Source organism: the organism of the source record quoted next, unplaced genomic scaffold, assembly GCF_019419815.1.
Source record: "Pyrus x bretschneideri cultivar Hongxiangsu unplaced genomic scaffold, Pyrus_bretschneideri_v1 Contig77, whole genome shotgun sequence".
NCBI classification, from domain to species: Eukaryota; Viridiplantae; Streptophyta; class Magnoliopsida; order Rosales; family Rosaceae; genus Pyrus; species Pyrus x bretschneideri.
In genome coordinates, this window is record NW_025999817.1 from 1242850 (window position 1) to 1263934 (window position 21085).

General features: G+C 38.0%; 2 protein-coding genes and 1 pseudogene across 2 annotated transcripts; all 3 read right to left on the reverse strand.

Moving 5' to 3' along the window:
* Nucleotides 1-270: 270 nt before the first annotated feature.
* Nucleotides 271-12495, reverse strand: LOC125472929 (annotated as a pseudogene).
* Nucleotides 12496-13495: 1000 nt separating this feature from the next.
* LOC125472917 (serine/threonine-protein kinase ZRK1-like) lies at nucleotides 13496-15419 on the reverse strand. The gene is made up of 2 exons (XM_048574995.1): nucleotides 15211-15419; nucleotides 13496-14716 (listed from the first exon to the last, which is right to left on the reverse strand). Exons 1-2 carry the CDS (start codon nucleotides 15225-15227, stop codon nucleotides 13681-13683), a joined length of 1053 nt encoding a protein of 350 aa, XP_048430952.1. The 5' UTR covers nucleotides 15228-15419; the 3' UTR covers nucleotides 13496-13680.
* A 2174-nt stretch (nucleotides 15420-17593) lies between these two features.
* LOC103928058 (thymocyte nuclear protein 1) lies at nucleotides 17594-18504 on the reverse strand. Its single transcript, XM_009337069.3, has one exon. The coding sequence runs from the start codon at nucleotides 18497-18499 to the stop codon at nucleotides 17843-17845; it is 657 nt and encodes a 218-aa protein (XP_009335344.3). The 5' UTR covers nucleotides 18500-18504; the 3' UTR covers nucleotides 17594-17842.
* Nucleotides 18505-21085: the final 2581 nt, after the last annotated feature.

Genomic DNA, 21085 nt, shown 5'->3' on the forward strand with positions numbered 1-21085 from the left:
CACAAATATTCGGCCACATATCTTTATAGAACGTGACACAGTGTACATATTTCGTTGAAGACCGGTGAGAGTAGTCGTATACATGTATCAAATATAAAAAAGAGATTGCGATTGCAAATGAGGGTTTGTTATAAAGAAAGAGAAGTTGCTAAGTTTTGGGAACAAAGTCAAAGAAAATACGGAAAATGAGGGTTTGGTACAGATATGTACGTATATTCATTAGCAAACGAAAAATGCAACATTAAGAAATCGTACAAAGTGAGAGAAAAATGAAAATCGAACTTGCCTTGAAATCATTGTGCACAAAGATATACACATGAATGAAGACTAGGTAGCGACCATCTCTCTGCTAAACAACTAGAAATATGAAACTATAAAGTATTGTTGAACCGATATATATCCTATTTAGACCTTCGAAGTAATCTTGTTTCTTTGTTACACAGGATCGACTTCTCAATTCGGACAAGTTCTTTGGCTACATCAATCATGCATGGTCTTGCTTCCTTTCCGTCTTTGGTGCACAACAGTGCCAGTGCTAAGAAATCTTGCAATTGCTGATGTGCTTGCTCATCTGCCTCGACTTCCTCAAGAATGCAGGGATCCACAATTGTCTTGTATTGACCATTGGAAGCATTTAATTTCACTTATTTAGGAATTGATGCCATCAAGAATACAAGTAAAACCACACCAAAGCTATAAAAATCAGTTTTTTCGGTGATGTGCCTTTCACATCATCTTCAACATGCAACTGCTAAGGAGGAATCGTGATCAATAGTGAAAAGTTGGAGAGTTTGGGAAAGTAGTCATCGTCCAAGAAAATGCATGTGGGCTTTAAATCCTTATGAATGATGGGTATGGGAGATGTAAGTGCATTTGCAACTTTCTTTGCAATTAGCATTCTAGTTTTCCATGGTAATGATTCAATATCCCCTAAACCTCCATGGCGGTCGAGAACTCCTTTTGCTGCGTATTCAAGCACCAGAGCTGGTATAGAGAACTCTAAGCAGTAGCCCAAGAGTGTCAAAGCGTTCTTATGCATACTCTTCTGTATCGATATGATAATATCATAAATGGGCATGGACGTAACTTCAACCTCACTAGGCCAACGCACTTGGAAGTACTTCTTAATGAGAACTGAGCGGTCATCTAAGAAATCTCTGAACAGTAGGTAGGATAAATCCTCACTTATAAGGCAAGAAGGATCAAAATTGTCGGTTGCCTTGACGAGCTCATCAGCAGAATATGTGTGAATAGGACTAGATTTTGCTCATCAGCAGAGTATGTGTGAATATGACTAGATTTTCCATCACACTGAAGCAATGACACACCACGATCCCGATATCCCCAAATACTAGGATAAGCACGTGCTAGCCGACATCCGAGGACGACGAAGCCATTTTAACATGCATGCAAGTGGTATTGGTAAATGATAGTAAATAATTATGTAAATAAAAAGAAATACGCAAATGCGGAAACGTGTTCAGAGCATACAACTAATCAAGAAAATGTGAAAAGAATTATTATACAAAGGTACGAACAAAGGAATGGGTCCTACAGTGAGAAGACATGAAGATTCCTATACAGAAGTGCCCTAACGCTGGGATTATATGCCTCAATTCTAACTCTTGAAAGGGGGCACAAAACAAAGGGTGATGGACCAAAGTTTATAATAATAATACTAATAATAAGAAAACCATTTTCTTTCTGAACATACTAACCTCCTGTTTTGAAAACTCATATAGTACTACATAGTAGGTTTTCTGAAAACTCTGGCATGCCATGAAAAACATTCGCAAAGCATGTACGTGTAAACCTGTGCTCAGTAATGGTACTATAGTCACCTAAGGGCAAATCCGTAACACATTTGTAAATCACATCAATGATGTACTCAACTAAATGTATCATAATCGCCCAAAGGCATAACCATCATCTGAAGGTAAAGTTGTACGACACTGGATTACGCTAGTGAAGAAATATGGTAGGTCCCATCACCTGAAGATGAAGCTGTACGACTCTAGGTTTTGCCAGAGAAGAAACATATACATGACATAACACATCAACACTGATTTTGCCAATAAAGCTGGGAGTATGTCATAAATATCCTAAATTGTGTCCTATGGCCATAAATGTCTACATACTTGTGTTGTGTGTATGTGCTGTATGAATCCCCATTAGATAAGCACCGTAAATATATCTCAAAAACTCATATCAAATCACCAAAGCTCAAAAGCTCAAATCCACATCTCATAAATCCAAAATAAATCATATCTGTAAATCCATAGAATTTTATTTACGAAAATCCGATAATTCATAACCTTTTGTAAAACGTAAATTTGATAAGTCATAAATAATGCATAAAACGTACAATCATGAAATCATGCTTTTCGTGAATGCAAGCCTAAAAATTTTATAAAAATATGCAATTTAAGAAAGGGTCCACTCACAAATATTCCGTGGTCAGGGAGCCGCTCAAACTAGAGAGGGTGAGATCACATTCCACCGATGCACCTAAACACAAATAGAAACCATTTAATAAAACGCTACTAAAACAATAGAATTTGGGGAAACAGACAGTGGATTATGATTCGGCACATTGAAAAACCTAAGGAGGGACCTTGGCTCCCCCATGCGCCGCTACACGTTGCCATAGGGTGGCGGCTTGGGAGGCCAAGCGCCACCGTACGCGCCAAGATGGGTCACCGGAAAAGTTGTTGGCGCCGTCGTGGACAACAACGAAGCACAGTACCTCCGGCGGAGGTGCGTGTGCTCCACGCATCGACCTTGAAATCAGGAAAACGGTTATGGGTCAGGTAAGATTTGGGTTTTGGGTTGCTAGGTTGGGCCGGGTTATTGGGTTGAGCCCAATTATTGGGTTGGGCCCAGTTTTGGGCTGCAAGTAGGGTCGACTCGGTTTTAGGTCGTGGGTCGGCTGGTTTCTGCAAAAAATGGTCGTGAATCTAAACAGTCCGATTAGCTCCATTCACAATTATAAGTAGCATGCCATATATGGATTTGAAGCTACGAAGGAGAGGAACAAAAATATACCACTGGTGTTCTTGGCCAGAAAATCGCTCGAAAGTCATCGAAAAACTGGGTGAAAACCTTCTCGATGTAGTTTTTGAGTCCAAAACACACCAACGCGCCTAAAAAACAACCTAATTGTACTTCTAAGCACCATTTACAAAGATTTGGGGTGGTTATCAAACTTACCCATGTCGAAGACGACGAGAATTTGCCGGAGAATCCTTTGAACAGTGGCACTGCCACTATGAAGAGAGAGAGAAATCGTCCTAGGCTTGGCGTTCGAGAGTCCGACTTTGATCGGTAGGGAAAGGTTAGTAAATGTGGTGGTGTGGTGGTCGCTGGAGCTCCGAGGGATGGTTATTCGGTGTCGAGTTTGCAGAGGAAAAGAGGGACGAGAGGGAGAGTTCTAAGAGAGATAAGTGAAGAGAAAGAGTTGAGTGGTGAGGTGAGGTGGCAACAAGAGATTGGGTGAGTCAAGAGAGAAAGAGAGTGACAAATGAGAGAAGGGCCAGGAAGGTGGGAGACACGGAAGAGAGGGAGGAATGGGGTGTGGGCCCCACTGGCTCACAAAACAACACGCACAAAATATCTCCCAACATAAAATTACCAAATTGCCTTTCACGTTCGTAAGTCTGTAAAATCTCCATCTTAGCTCCAAATTCGATTCCGCTTGTGCCCATGCATTCGTAATGATGGATACTACCAGGATACACCAAGGAAAAGAGTTTTATGCGACACAACAAGACGGTTAACAAAAGTCAATATTTTTGCCTCAAAGGGCATTTTTGTAAATTCATGAATTAAAATGATAAAAATCAAAATATTTGGGGACGGATGATTACAAGCAATAAGATCCTCCAATAACATGCTTCCATTTTTCAAGAATGAGCTCTCTCTTTCCGCCTTTCGTACTCTTGGACGCAAGGAGAAACTGGTACAAAATATATACATATATGCACAGGAAAGAAGAGAAAATAGTCAAAAGGAAAGAAACTCCACGGGAAGCTGATCAATAGAATAAACGAACTTACAAGACTTTGGATGGCATTGTTCAGATTGTACGTGCAGTTTTAAACAGTTATCGATCGATTCATCCACCGATTCCACTGCAGATGGTATTTGAAAACAGCGCATGCAGCAGTTCTACTCCATTAGTTTCAATTTCTTTTACCAACGGCTTTCATGTGAGAATCGGTCCTTTTTAGAATAATATGCAGTGGGACTGGCCAAAACAAATTTACATGAAACTATTATTTTCTTGTTTCATCATCAGACAAAAAGAAAAGGACATATAGTCACTTACAAAGAAAGAAAAAGGAAGGAGATAGGAAATTAGTGTTGGATTCGTTGTGAGTTATTGCTTAGGAAGAGTCAAAGAAGTTAGCTATGAAAGATGAAAGAAATGTTTTTATAAACAACTAAGGGAAGAAATAGTTTTTCAAGACACGTAAATGCTTTCTTTCATATATTTTGCTCCCACAATAAGTAGGCAAATTGGAATATGCAAATAAGCCTTGTTGACGTGTTTTTAGGCAGTCAACTACAACTTCTTGCGAGTCAAAGTCGGAGAGTGGTCTAGGTAGTACTCATTCACCCATAATTGGGTTACGTTCGCGTTGTATGTACCTTGTGCTTCACCATGTATGGAGGATTTATATAATATACATGATCGAGACTTAGAGAGCATATTTGTATAATTGCATTTGAGAGAATTTTGTATAATTATATGGAAGAAATGGAGAAGGTTCTTGCTACCTTTGCCGCAACTTCCTTTTCTTGGACCTCTAGTCCTCCTTTTGTAGTCACTTTGACCTTCTTGAGCAACGGGTTTGATATGTGCACACAATCAGGAGCTGATGTGGCAACTAGTCTTAATTCATTGATGATGTGGACAATGTTGAAAAGTCTTCTTTTACGTGGAGACGTCCATGTAAGTCAGGTGAGCATATAGTGTAAACAAGCTTTGCGGATACAATGAATTCCAAACTATATTTTACACTGTCAAACACTTAAAACTAGAGAAGATAATTTTGTACGTAGAGAATGAAGAAGGAAAATAATGTTTTTGGTTAGTTATTTTCTGCAGATATTTTCCCCCTTGTATAATATAGTGTAATTTATGTTACTTAGTATTACATCCTAGTAGTATTCCTCTTCACTTGTAAGTGAGAGGTCTTAAGTTCGATTCTCGCCAAAGATGAATTTGAACCACATTAGTGCTAGCTCATTGTGAGGCTAAGCCCATCCAATTCCTCTTAGTGTAAATACTATAGTTTGTTTAAAAAAAAAATGACAATTTAAATTAGGTGACTTTTTGAATTAAATGAGACTATAGTATTTTACAGTTTCCAAGTTCATTGCTATATATGCAATGTAAAAGTTCAATAGAAATTCAAAGAGACTTGATCTTTGAAATTTGTTACAAATTAATAGAAAAATGAATATAGTAGTAACAAATTAAAAATAACAACACCAATATTTGTTGCAGAAGAGACTGATCGGCTTCCAAACACAATCACGCTGTTGAACCGATATCAGTACTTCTGATAACAGATACGAATTAAAGCTAGCTAGGAAAAATTGACTCGTCAATTCGAACGAGTTCTCTGGCTACGTCGGTCATATATGGCCTTCTTTCAATTTCGTATTGAGTGCATGACAATGCCAGTTGTAGGAAATCATGCAACTGCTGCAGTACTTGCTCATCTCCCCCTACCTCCTCGAATATTTTCGGGCACACAATTGTTTCAAACTGGTCAGCATGCGATTCCACATACTCAAAAATTGACAAATAACCTTCTTCCCGGTTTACAATGGAGCAAGGATTTTTTCCGGTGAGTAATACAAGTAAAATCACACCAAAGCTGTAGAAATCCGATTTTTCTGAGATGCGGTTAGAACGGATGTAGACAAGATCAATGTATGGAATTATTCCTTGCACGGGAACATCTTCAACATCCAATTGATTAGGAGGAATGGTTATGGAGTGAGAGAAGTGTGAGAGTTTGGGAGTATAGCCGTCGTCCAAGAAAATGCAGTGGGGTGTCAGATCCCTAAAAATTATGGGCCTTGGTAGAGCGGTATGGAGATATGTAACTGCACTAGCAATCTGCTTGGCAATACGCAATCTAGTATTCCATGGTAATAGAAGTTGACGGCCTTTATCTCCTGTTAAGCTTCCATCATGGTGGAGAACTCCCTTTGATGCATATTCATGCACCAGAGCTGGTATAGGAAGCTCTAAGCAGCACCCCAATAGTTTTAAAACATTCTCATGGGTGCTCATCTGTACTGAAATGGCAATGTCACAAATAGCCGCAGACCTAATTTCATCCACATTGAGCCAACTGGAAGACCTAATCATGTACTTTGTAATGAAAATTGATCGGCCATCTAGAAATCCCCTGAACATTTCAACTTCGTCCCATGGATCACTTTTTACAAAGCGAGATGGATGGAAGTGGTCGGTTGCTCTCATGAGCTCATAATAATTTTCTCAGGTTCTTATAGTATGATGACTCAATATCTCTTTCCTTCCTTCTCAAGCAAGGCAGCTTTGAGATCCTGGTACAAAAAATAGTTAACGAATTAAAATGCGAATTCAGGTTCGAAATTAAAGCTCTATAGGAGAATGAAAATTATAACTTACAATTGCAGCAGTTTTGAAGGCATTGTTTTATCTCAACTGATGCAACTGATGTTTGTATACCACCAAAGGCCTCTTAGGATTGGAATTGGATTGCACCAAGTAAACAGTAATCGATCAATTTCACAAACGAATCCACTGTAGATGGTCTGTGCAAGCAAAGCAGAAGTTGTAGCTACTCCAATGATCAGTGTTGAATTTTATTATGCTTTTTAAGGTCCACGGTGGCATCGAATGATAAGCCCTGTGAAGAATAACATGCAGTGGTATCTGCCGGCCAAAGAAAACTACATGAAACTAGTAATTTTGTTTTTTCGTCACCAGACAGAGAAAAAGACAAAAAATTTGTCAATTACACACAAATAAAAAGAAAGGAGCTGGAAAGTAACACATATCGGCAGAACCCCATGATGTAATTTTCAAGAAGAAGCAGTGGTCATTGGAAGTTTCATCGAACTTTCAAAAATCGAAAACATCTACAAAGTTTTATTACGAATCTTCATTTACAGAAGGAGGACGATCATAGGGCAGTTGATGAAAAAGTTGAGGTTTCATCATAAAATTAATTGGTAATACGAGGTGTAGCCCAAATACTTATAAGCACATGCAAATTCCCTCTTTTCTCGATGTGAGATTCACTCTCAGCACGTCTCCTCACGTGTGTGGCGAATTTTCAAGTCTAAAACGAAAACAACATAATTGGTGACACATCCCAACACGGATATCCACGGGGACACCGAAATTGAGGGACGCAGGCCTACACTTGGAATGTAACGAAGTCATAATATGGAAATGATGTGTAAAAGTACAAACAAATTACTGTAAGAGTATGAGTAGAGTGCGCATTGACTGTGATGAACCTTAAATAAATGCATGACTAGAAATTAGAGAATCTAAATATCTAAAGCGAAAGTATGTAATGTAACACATCTAATATACAATGTAACACATCCAAAGATGTTAATCACAAAATTATTAAGAATAATCCCTACACTGGTGAGCGAATCTTATGTCGTCACGCCTCCAAATCAAGAGTTTTAAAGCCTACTAAATCTTGGAGGGGCACAAATAAAAAAAAAAAAAAAAAAAAAGGTTTGAGTGGGAAAAAAATAAAGATTTCAAAAATTATTTATCTATTTCGAACATACTAACCCCTTGTTGTAAAAACTTGTATATTAATCAAAATCGTACCACATCGTAAGTTAGAAAAACCAAGGCAATAATGTAAAAGCCAGTATTTCAAAAATACAAATAAATTGCGTAAATCCTAATATAAAGTCATTATGAAGAAACCAGAGGTTAAAAATCACGAATTCCAAATATCTTGTTGTAAACCGTAATAAATCTGAAATATCATAGGATCAATGAAAAGTTGATATCTTAAGCAAGTAAATCATAAATCATCAATAAACATATATGGTATGCTCATCAAATAATGCAGACACAAGAGCTCATGCAGTGAATTTTGATATGAACATGCTGAGTGTGTAAATCTACACTCTAGTACTGCATACACTTAAAGTTGGTGCTAAGCGCATCACATTCAAGTCCTATATGCATGTGCAACTAGTACAGGCTGGCACCTGTAAACAGATCAAATGTGAGTATAACAATGCAATGTGAACCTACACGTGAAGCTAGTCCTGATCTGGGACAATACTATAGACACCATGCAAGCATATGTGATGAGAAAATAAATCATATGAAAATACGTCATGTCTAATCTCTCAAATCCCAATTGTCACAAATCTTATTATCGCATAGAGCATTGCATTTCTGAAGGTAAAGCACGACGGTAAAACGTTTCACAAGGAAGGTTCTCCAAGCTCATAAATTATACAACATCGTCATCACATAAAACACTTGTGCTTTCTAAAACAAGGTATTATATCAAGAATATCATAAGACCAAGTTCGAAATCATATAAGTAGAATATGATTTAGAAAGCAAAGCCCACTCAGAGATACACCGTATGATCATAAATGCCTTGTCATGCACGCTCTTTGTAATACATGGGATATTACTCTATTCTAAAATTGGGGAGGGGGTGACTGTAGCCTAGCTTCAGTGAATCTGAAATTGGGGGATTTCAATTTATTTACGGGATTGCCACTTCTTTTTCCAATTTTTTTTGGGCCTGGGGGTCTGGGTTAGGCCCTCCCGGCCATGTTTGTTTGTATTGTTTATTTGGGTTGTTAAATAGTGGGCCGTGTGAAAATGACTTTAACACCTATTTTTGCGATCCAAAGGCCGAAAATATAAGTTCGATGGGCATTATTGTCATTTTAGGTTTGGGACTGGGTGGGGTTGCTATCGATGGAATTGGAGGGAGTGTCACGGAGAGAAGAAGAGGAGGGATGAATCCATGGAATTCCGGGATTAGACTGGATTCGGCGAGGAAATTACAGAGAGAGAAAGAGCAAGGCAGGGATGGGGGCATTTGACGGATGATTGCTCTACTTATGCTGGTTATCACTCGATTTTGCTACGTACACTCATTGTCTTTCCACTGATGGTAGAGAGAACCAGAGAAACATGAAGGTCAGTGCAGCGGCAGCTACCGCGGCTGCTTCCAAGTCCGTCAAGAACACGGAGTTGAAATGGGTAAGCAGCAGATGCAAAACCCAGATGGAAAAACCCGTAAAACACCATATGATCTCCACTATCCCCTCTTAAACTTCCATGGTAGTACGATTTGGTCTTCACTAGCAACCTGTTTTGCGATATGCAATCTAATGTTCCATGGTAGTACGATTTGATCTTCACTATCCCCTCTTAAACTTCCATCACCATTGAGAACTCCTTTTGCTGCATTTGCATGCACCATAACTGGTGCAGGGAGCTCTAAGCAGCAGCCCAAAAGTTTTAAAATATTCTCGTGGTTGCTCATCTGTATGGAAATGGCAATGTCACGAATAGCCCGAGACCTAGGTATATCGTCATGGATGCCGATGATGTACTTTGCGATGATAATTGATCGGCCATCTAGAAATCCCCTCAACATTTTGTAGTGTGATTCCTCTCGTACAATGCGAGTAGGATGGAAGCTGGTGGTTGCCCTCACGATGTCATCAGACAAAGCAATGAGATCCTCTAATAATTTGCTTAGATTCTTCTAGTACGGTGACTCTGTCCCTTCTTTCTCAAAAATGGCAGCTTTGAGAATCTGGTAAAAATATATATGCGTATGTAACCCACAAATAATTAGTGAAACTATACATCTCTCTTATTGGCCAAAAACGAAAAATAAATTTTGAGATGTAAAAATCTCTCCTAATTCTCTGGTGCCATGAAAAGCTTATGGATAGAACGTTTACTCGCAAAATTAGCTAAACAACAACAATGGATGAGAGATTTTTCTTTTTCCAGTTATGTGTTACTAAATACTAATGGAAGTATTCTTGTTCAACACATGAAAAATTTGATTAAGTTCAAGACCTTAAATAATGGTTGAACGCAAAGACACAGACTTTTTCTTTTCTTTTTCAGCCAGGAAAGAAAAAGACAATCAGTCACTTATAAGGAAAGAAAAAAAAAAAATAGAAAGAAGGAACTAGAAAATTAGAATGTATAATCACACCTTTGATTCGAAGGAACTAGAAAGTGAGTTCCGTATACCATATTCTCCCCCTTCACACCCTTGGTTATTTTTAGCCTTTGGGCTAAATAAATCAAAGGGGAATTAAGGAAAATAAATAAATAAAGATATGTAGAAGGAGAAAATAAGTGTGCCGAAATGAGTTCCGATTGTTAAAAACCTAGCTTTTCACCCCTTTTTAGGATCCAACCATGACAATCGCATAAAAACTACTACATTGCATTACCACTATCCAGACTTTACCAGTTAGACTTCTCGATTTAGAGGAGTTCTTTAGCCACATCTATCTTATCTGGCATTCGTTCACTTTTATCTTGGGTGCAAACCAATTCTAATGCTAGAAAATCGTGCAAGTGTTGTTGTACTTGTGCATCTCCCGTTATCTCCCCAAATATTTTAGGGTCCACAATTGTCTAAATCTACCCGATAACACTAGCATGTACTTTCACATATGCAATAATCGATTGGTATTCTCCTGCGTCATATTTATCTACAGCTTTTTGTCCCGTCAAGAATGCAAGTAAATGCACACCAAAGCTACAGACATGTGTCCATTCTACAACTAAGAAAAATTCTGCGGATAAAAGTTATAGAACTCACACTTCTACTCTTGATCTAACTCCCTTCATTATTAATTTATCTGATTGGCCTATACGTGCTGAATCTTACTAATTGATTTCCATGATATTGCTTATATAAATGAAATTCTGTAGGGTCTCTTATATTTGTTTCTCCTAAAATATTCGATACATTCCATTCTATTTCTTCTAGTTTCAACATCTTGGTCTTCTTGGCTTTGAGTACTGAATTACCTTTACTTTCAAATATATCTAGATTCTTATTCAAATCTAGTCTAGTTTTAATATTGCTATTAACTTGTAATTTTCCTATAAGTTGTCCTTAGTTTCTATCATATCGTATCTTACAGATTTGAACGAAATTTGAATATATTTGTAAAAGTCTTTGAATGGAAGCATAAATTCTGGTTGACAATAGACTACTCTAGCATTTTCTGACATATCAATTTCATCATCTTGATTGTGGCTGCGTCTAGTTGTCTGTATCTTGCATCTAAAATGCTTATTAAAACCTTCACCCTTGATTGCGGTCTGGTTAAACTTTTGACTCCTACTACTATTGTTCCAAGATATAAAATTATATTTTCTATCTATTTTGTCCTAAGATTCTTTGGTTACTAAACTAATTCTACTGACATCCTTTTTGTCTACTACTCTTATTATCTGTTCTTGATAATGAACTAAACCATTGTCCCATTTTATATAAATTTTTAGGGTTCAAGAGATGTAAAGTGTTATTTCTAAAAACTTCTGCTTCTCTTTCGGTATCTATTTCTTCTTCTGTTCTTACAAGTTCTTTCCATTTGTTATTGTTTTGAAAAGCACCTGTAAAATAATAACACTTAAGATTAAGGTCAAAAGTCTCACGCATCCACGATGAATGAAGGAGGAGGGTTGTCCGAAGAATCTCCGATGCCAAAGTTAGAATTATGAAAAGAACGTAATAGGAGTTTGTGCATAGTAAATAGCTTAGCATTTTAGTGGGATAAGTGGTGTATTTATAGGAGAGTGGCTGGCCCTTAGGGTGAGGAGTGACCGGCCATAGATGGTGGTAATTGGAGAATAATTGTAAGATATTATGTGAAATAATATCTTACAATTAACATGGCAATTATTCCTAAATTAAATATGAAGTTTTGGGAGTTACCTTTTGAATAAAATAAATAAGAAATTGATGAGGAGTGATGAGAGAGATTTTAATAAATACCATATTGATCACATTTGACTCTTCCTTGATTGAGCCGTTATTGTCCGTTGCATATGTGTGGGAATCCTGGTATGCCTCAAAGGTAATTTTGTCATTTTAACCCAAAAGTCGATGTGTCACCTCCATACTTTTTTGCTCCACATGAATCCTTTCGTACAACGCGAGAAGAATGGATGTTGTTGGTTGCCGTGATGAGGTCATCAGCAGAGTAACAATGAATAGTATGAGATTCTCCATCACTAGAAGTAAAGAGATCCTCTAATAACTTTTTTTATGTTCTTGTAGTTTGACGACTCCATAGCTCTTTCGGCCTTTCTCAAGCATGGAAGCTTTAAGAACCTAGTACAAAAATAGTTAACGAATTAATATACAATTTCAGGTTTAAAATTAAACTTATGAGCGTGAAAACTATAACTTACAATTGCAACAGTTTTGATGGCATTGTTTTATATCAACTGATTCTTGTTTAGCACCAAAAGCCTTTTAGGATTAGAATTAGATCACACCAAGCCTAAAGAAATTTACATGAAACTATTTTTGTTTTTTCATTATTAGAGACAAAGCAAAAGACAAATAACCTGTCAACCATAAAGACAGTAGAAAGTCATGAAGAATTAATATATTCTAACCCACCTCCCTATTCACAAATCTTCTGCTACATATCAGCAAAACCCCACAACGTACTTTTCATTCAAGAAGCAGATGTGATTGGGAGTTTCATTGAATTCTCAAATGAATTACAAGATCGCAAACACTTACAAAGTTTCAATAACAGCCTTAAATATAAAGAACGAGAGAGAGCTATAACATTGACTTTGCAATTGTATAGGAGGAACTATTATAGAGAAAGAGAAGTTGCTATGCTTTAGGAACAAAGTCATGGCCCAAGAAAATACAACTAGGTGTTAGATCTCTCTGCATGATGTGCTTATGAAGGGTGGAATTGGAGATATGCAAATACATTCACAAGTCGCTTTGCAATACACAATTTAGTTCTCCATGGTAATAAGGATTGATCTTAATTTGTCATTGTCGAAAGGAAAATGCAACATCAAGATATTCTAAAGAGTAGTGAGCAACATGGAAATTGAACTTGCCTTGAAATTGTTGAGCACAAAGATATACACACTAATGCAAATATGTAGCTATAGGTTCACTATCTCTCTGCTAAACAAACAGATAAGGATTGACCTAGTTCTGCACCATGTTTCAAAATCACATGTCAGATCGTGCAAAAGATCGACCTTCAAGAATGCCAGTGCTAAGAGTATTGTATAATGTTCGGAAATGTAATTTCCACAGGATATTCCTGATTAATGTATTTGATTTTTAACACGTTGTTCTCTTCTTCTTCTTCTTTTTTATTTTTTTTTCTCATTAATTAGGTTACAATCAATGTTTGGATAGAGAGAGAAAAGGAAACATCAGAAACTCCTTACAAATAATGATCAAAACGGGAAAATGCAATTTATAAGTACACAAGAAATCCAAAGAGATCTACTCTGAGCTATCATATTTGTTACAAATTAACAGAAAAATGAAAATAACAGCAACACATTAACAACCAACACCATACAAAGGTTAGTGAGTTCAACATTCAGGACACTGATCATCTTCCAACCACTAGTCATATCTTGTCAATTCGAACGAGTTCTCTAGCCACATCTGTCATATATGGCCTTCTTTCAATTTCGTCTTGAGTGCATGACAATGCCAGTTGTAGGAAATCTTGCAACTGCTGCTGCACTTTCTCATCTCCCCTTACAACCTCATTGATTTTAGGGTCCACAATTGTCTGAATCTGCCCGATTTCACTAACATGTTGTTTCACATATGCAATAATCGATTGGTATTCTATTGCGTCATATTTATCTACGACTTTTGGTCCTGTTAAGAATACAAGTAAATGCACACCAAAGCTATAAACATCACTTTTTTCTCTAATGTAACCAGACTTCATGTAAGAAGGATCAAGGTACCCAAATGTCCCTTTCAGATCATCTTCAACATGAGACTGCATAGGAGGAATGGAAATGGAGAGTGAGAAGTTGGTGAGTTTGGGAACATAATCATGGCCCAAGAAAATACAGCTGGGTTTTAAATCCCGATGAATGATTGGCCTGGGAAAGGCAGTATGGAGATATGTAAGTGCATTAGCAAGCTGCTTTGCAATACGCAGTCTAGTTTTCCATGGTAATGAGGAGTAATTTTCATTACCCCCTAGACCTCCGTGATCGTTGAGAACTCCTTCCATCGCATACTCATGAACAAGAGCTGGTACAGAAATCTCCAAGCAGCAGCCCAAAAGTTTCAAAACATTTTTATGGTTGCTCATCTGTATTGATATAATAATGTCTCGAATGGCCATGGACTTAGCTTCATCCCCCGTCCCCATGAACTTCTTAACAATGATTGATCGGTCATGTAGAAAACCCCTGAACATTTTGTAACCACCATAAACATGTATAGAACTGGGGAATTGACTATTTTCAGTGGGTGAACAATCTTGCATAATGCAAGAAGGATCAAAGTTGTTGGTTGCCCTCGTGAGCTCATCAGCAGAATAACAACGAATAGGATTTGATTTTCCATCACAAGAAGCAATGAGATCCTCCAATAAGATGCTTCCATTTTCCAAGAATGATCTCTGTCTTTCCTCCTTTCTGAAACATGTAAGCAATGGGAAGAACTTGATTAACACACACACACACACACCCTCCCCCCTCCCCCCGCGCATACGCAGAATAAAAGCACGCACCAAGATATGACAGAAGACCTTCCATATAACTTGAATTGTGCATTTTCCTTTCATTTTTTGCTTATGAACTTCACATGAAAGTCTAACAGATTACATATAAGCATTCTTATATGTTCGAAACTGAAAAATATAACGGTTGGTTTTCTTTCTCCTATTGTAACACAAAATTACTAAGGCAAGAATCTGGCCTCCTTTAAAGGATTTCTGTCCTTACAAATGAACTTTGGGGTTCAGCCTCACGAAAATTCAGATTCAGCCTCTGCTGAAAATCTTTGAGATTGATGATCAAAATTTAACATAATGGTTTCGAAAACAAGTGCGAAAATAGTTATAGGAATATCTCAAAATCAGGTCTAAATCAAACAAAGGCATATATGCGTGATTAAAACAAGAACTTACATGACTTTGGATGGCATTTTTTTCACTTTTTTCTTTTCTGGCTAGCACCGAGTCCCTGTGTTGATTTATCCGCCGAAGCCCACTGCAGATCTAATGTTCAAACAGCAGTTTGTTCTGTAATTTTCATTCTCTTATAGAAAGCCTGCATTTGAGAAGGAATAAAAGTTTGAAATTTGTTGGCGTGTGCTGGAAGGTGTAACATGCGCCCTCCAATGTTGACTTGGAATAGCTTTCAACCAAAAGGAAAAGTTATCTTCCTTTTCATACGTTCATTTTTTTTCTTCTTACCTTTTCCAGGGCTGGCCCCATTCCGGAGGGCCTCCATTTTAAATATATATAAATTTTGTAGGATTAAGTACTTAAAACTCCCGTTATTCAGTACTACAATCTGGTAATATTTCTCTTCAATTGAAAATGAGAGGTCTTAGGTTCGAATATCATAGATGGCGAATTCAATACCCAATTAGGCTTCTCATTGTGTGACTTTGCCAAACTCCCCCTCCCTTTAGTGTGAAAATATCGATGTACTACAAAAAAAGTACCTAAAAAACTCCCAAATTTTTTAGTGCCATTTCAAATTGATCTCAATCTTAGTAAACATTCTAAACAAGTACCCAACCTATTAAGAATGTCACATCGTTAAGCCCCAATTAAATTTATGTTAACATAATAAAGGTTTACTTTGTCTCCAAATTAATAGAAGGTCATAGAAGCTTGGCCTCCACAAACTAACGGTCATTAACCCCCATCAGGCCATCATCTCTAAACCTAACGCACAACCACCAACTCCACCTTACAACTCAAGCCAACTCCAAACACGAGAAAAAAAAAATATGCTATAGTGGCTGGAAGAAAGGTAACCACTTCACATTATTAGCCCCACATCACATAGAACCTCAACATGTTATCAAAGAGGCAAATTTGGTGGCAGATGCACTTGCTGACTCATGGCTTAAAATAGGTTTCAAGTATTGGAAATAGAACCATATTCAATCTTGTAGGTGGCGCCCACTATTCGATGCCACATGTACATTTAATCGAAAAATTAACTGCTGCTTAATGAATGTGACATTTTCAATAGGTTAAGTACTTGTTTGGAAAGTTTCAAAAGATTGAGACCAATTTAAAATGACACTAAAAGGTTGATGAGTTTTTGGTACTTACTCCAATATTTTACACTTTAAATTTAATAAAAATATTAAAAAATAAAATCAAAGGCAATAATATAACTTTCAACAAAAAAATTTTTACTGTTTTTTTTTTCTTTTCCCTCACCCACATGTAACTACAATTTTACTTTATCAAATTTAATTAAAATTTAAAAATAAAAATGTCAGTTATTTTTCTCCCGATGCAACCCCACCTGCTTTCTTTCTTTGTTTTCACAAAATTGTTGCTCTTTTTCTCAATCTTCACAAAAATTTCGATTTCAGTCGCTCTTTCATTTTCACAAAGAGTAATGCTAAGGAGACTCAAATTGCAAATTAAATGATATGTTACTAATAGAAATGAGCACGTCTATCAACGTTTAAGTAATAAACCAATCATTAACTTACATGTCCTTTAATTTCCAAAATTTAGTTTCCAACTTTAGTTTTCCTAGCATTACTCGTTCACAAAACTATCGCTCTTCAGCCCTTCTCTCATGGGAAATAATAGTGGGGTTCTTCTTGGGTAATTCAGATTTCAGCATGGTGTCTTCCTCCATGTTTTTAGAGTCCGCCTCTTGAGCACCAATTAGAAGCATGCAATAGCTCCTAGCTTCAATTGAGGTTGACCTGTGGAGAAGCAACAAGAACTTATACGCAGCGTCTATGGAGGCTCTCTCTCTACTGTGATTATGTTTTATTTACTGCATAAATCAATGTGGATGTTAGCTTGACAATCAATTTTTTGTGATTTTTTTATTCTCAAATTAGGTTTTCATGTTGATTTTTCCTTTCCTTTTCCACAGTTTTTGTTAACCATATTAGTTATAATTGCCTTGTAGAAAGAAGTTTTTCAAAATTAAAATTGATGAAACCTTATATGTGATCACCATGTCACACGAAAGATTGAATGAGTTAGCTATTTTTCAATCATTATATAAACTTAGGTAGTACATTTGCGTCAAAAAACACGAGACGTGGAACATTTAAATAATGTTTGTGTATTTTTCTTCTTTTGATACTATTTTTTAATGATATTTGATGTAGAAATAAATTTTTTCATATATTTAGTGAATTCTCTTATATATTTATCAATGTACAAAAAATCAGAGGTTAAAGAACACTAGGGCCCAACTTCGAAGCCTGCCTAGGCCCCAAATTCTCAGGCCGGCCCTGCCTCTCCTTTGACTTGCAAAAGAAAATGCAGTACGAAGATATCCTCACACATAAAGAGCAAAATCAAAAGACAACTGCCTTGAATTTTGTTGAGCATACAAAAGATCTACACAAAGCAAAGTAGGTAGCTACAAGTTCACTAGAAGAACCTACTAATTACATGCTAAAATACCCTTTCTCCCTTTCCATGATCAAACCATACACAAAAAACTACCATTTTCCATTGGCACTACCCAAAATACAAGGAAGTTTTGCCATTGTGACATTACCGCAAACACCTACCATGCAAAAAACAAAAACCCACAAAATCATTCATCTCCTTCTCCACCAGATTCACCACCACTACCATCATCCTCAAAAGCATTTCCATCACCTTCATAGCCACTTCCCAAATCACAAATCTTCATCCAAACATCCTCCGAAACCGGCACCACCGAAAGCCTCGGTTGCCGAAACAGAGCAAACCCCTTGAGCCCCTGATCCCTCTTCATCTCCTTCAAGTCCACCGGCCTCCTCATCTCCCCAACCGCCTTCACATCAACCACCGCATCATCCCCGCCTTCCGAATACCATTCCCGCAAGACGCTCACTACACCAACCACGCGGCGGGCCTTGGTGCCGGAGTGGTAGAAGAAGCAGAGGTCGCTGAGCTTCATGGACTTGAGGTACTTCTGGGCTTGCTTGTTCTTGACGCCGTCCCACTTGGTTACGCCGCCGTTGGCCGCTTGGTCCTCCCACGACCACTCACCCGGCTCCGTCTTGAGAAGCCAGTACTGTTTCTCTGCGGCCATCGATGGTGTTGGGGTTTTCTCGTCAGATTTGTTGCTGATTTTCTGTTCAGGAATACAAAGGGTTTTTATGATGGGTTTTGGGTTTTTTTGGCGGGGAAGATGTGTGCTTTGGCGCCAAGCAATAGTTGTAAAGTGGAATAGAACATGTGTCATCTGAAGACTCTCAACTACCATCTGGTCTTTCACATCGTAAAAAGTAATTCTTACATGTTCTATAATGTCATGAAATTATTTAATATTTTAAAATTTAAAACTTTTGGATTTTGTTCGTCATTCAATTCAACGGTAAAAAATTTGAGTGTACAATGTATCTGTAAAAATACTAAGTGCATTAGAGTTGCATGTTGTGATCATGTAAAATTATTATTAATTTAAGGCCTTAAGCAGTTGTTTAATTCACATCAACTCTGTTCTACTAATCTCTAGTGATTAAAATTATAAAAGCCAAAAAGGCATGTGTGACAGCCCGTCCCAAAATTCATATTAACGTACGTGTAAAATTACAACTTTGCCCCTAATTCGTTTCGTTATGTTTTTGGTTGCTTGGTGTGGTGTTGGCAGGTGCTGGGCCACACACACACACTCTCACTGTCTCTATCCCTTTCTCTGTCTCTTTCCCTGTCTCTCTCTCTCTCCCGAGCTCCCTTCCTTCTTCTTCTTCCTTCGAACTCGTACAGACACACACACAACTACACTAAATCATCACAGATCGAAGAAACTAAGGGCACAGTCGAGATCGTGAGGTCGAGGGGAGCACGATCATACCATTTTCAGGTAAGAAATCCGTCGTTTTCACGTCGATTTGACAATGGCAGATTTGTGTACTGTTCATGCAAGCATTGATCTAGCACGTTTTTGGAATTTTGAAGTTCATAGATGTCTTAGTGAGGTTCCCAGGAGTCTCGGAGTGCTTCGTTGGACGAAATTGGACGTCGGAATCGCCTGGTTCGAGCTTGACCGGTTTTGGAGGTTGGTGACAGGTGAGTTTTCGTAGGTTTTAGCCCTTAAAACTTGTATGGACGTGTTCTACTAGTTTAGGGCTTCATTTTGGTGTTAGAATCGTGAAAAATGGTTGAGAATCGAGTGAGAAAACACGGTTTACAGGTTTTCCAGTTTTCCGGCGCCGGCGACGGCACCGGAGACTGAACGGGGAAAAAGACGGAATATTCCGTCCGTGTGCACCGCACGTGCCTGCGCGTGGCCGGCGCGTGTGGCCGTGCCTTGGCCGGCGCGTGCGGCGGTGGAAAATTTTTCTAAAATTATGGTTGTGATCCTGAGGTTGTGTAGAGCATGTTGGTATATTCAATTGTCCATTTTGAGCAATGTATGAGAAGTTATTTTGAACGGAAGGTTATGTGCTTTAAAATTAACGTTTTTATAGTATTTTCGCATATAGGTGATACGTATCCCGAGGACGAGCGTGCTCACTCGAGGCAGGGGGGCTACGACCCTTCCACATACCAGTGAGTGGGCTTTTGGTTTTTCGTATATACCTATATACATTTATTTTCCCAGAAATTGTTTAAAAAGGGTTATTTGTTTCATGCCATGCACTATATTATTATCGTTTATGTATCATTGCATGCATTAGTAGTGACATACATATACATATGCATATTTGGTGCTGTGGACGCACAGGTAAGTGTCAGGTAAGTGGTATTCATGTTTATATATTCAGTAGTGGTTTGAGATGCTTAGAGAGCTCATAACCTGCACCTCCGGTGTTAGTGCTCCCGCCCAGAGTAGGGCACAATCCTTCACGTGTCGTTCACCTCCCGCACCACACGCTCATCTTGGATCCAAGTTAGGTGCACAGTCCTGTCGTACAGATCACTATAGGTGGTTCCGACTCGTAGGTGACCCGCGATTATTCGCACAGCCTTCACGTGATCGTAGCACTAGAGCGTTTATATGTATTACACCCAGGCCTGTCGTACAGACCACTATAGGTGGTTCCGACTCGTGGGCAGGTTTAGTGATTGAGATTGAGATTTGAGCTCTAAATTCAGCCGCACAGGTCACTTTAGGTGACTCCAGCTGCCAGTGATATATATTATTGATAGGATTTATACCTGAGCACTTTCATTTCACCATGAGATTTTGGTATGGCATATCCTTGAGCATGATTGGCATATTTAGTGTATACGTACACATGTTTATTTTCTGGGAAGTATACAGGTTTTACGGTGAGGGGTTAGAATATATTTTATTAAATGGTTTTCAAAGAGCTTTATTTTTGCCCACTCACGCTTTTGTTTTGCGCCCCTCCAGGTTCTAGTTGCTTAGCAGGTTCGGTGGTTTCCCCAGAGGGCTTCCAGGCATTTCTAACAGACACTCACCAATGTAGGGTCACCTTCGGATGCACTGTTGTCGCATCATTTTAATTTGGACTGCTGTAGACTTATTGCTCTGAACTTAGCGTCTCACTTACGCTAGCACACTTACTTTGACCTTGTATGCTAGTTTTTAATTACTCGTACTTTTATATTATTACGCTACTAGCTTCCGCACTGTGCACATGGCTACGTCACTTCCACGTGGCGGCCAGCACGCCCTGATCTCGGTCGGGGTGTGTCACATGTGTCTTAAACGTGTCAACAATTGAACTACTTTTTATTTATTTATTTATTTATATATATATATATATTTTAATTGCTCTCCATTAGTAAGATACTAGGATGTTGAAAATGCAGTTTGAATTTACAAAGTAAAATTATTCACGATAAGAAAATTAAAATTATTATAAGCACTCTAAAATAT

Bases quoted from the DNA above. Each gene is read 5' to 3' on its own strand.
- LOC103928058 (XM_009337069.3), bottom strand. From the start codon at position 18,499: ATGGTAGTTGAGAGTCTTCAGATGACACATGTTCTATTCCACTTTACA.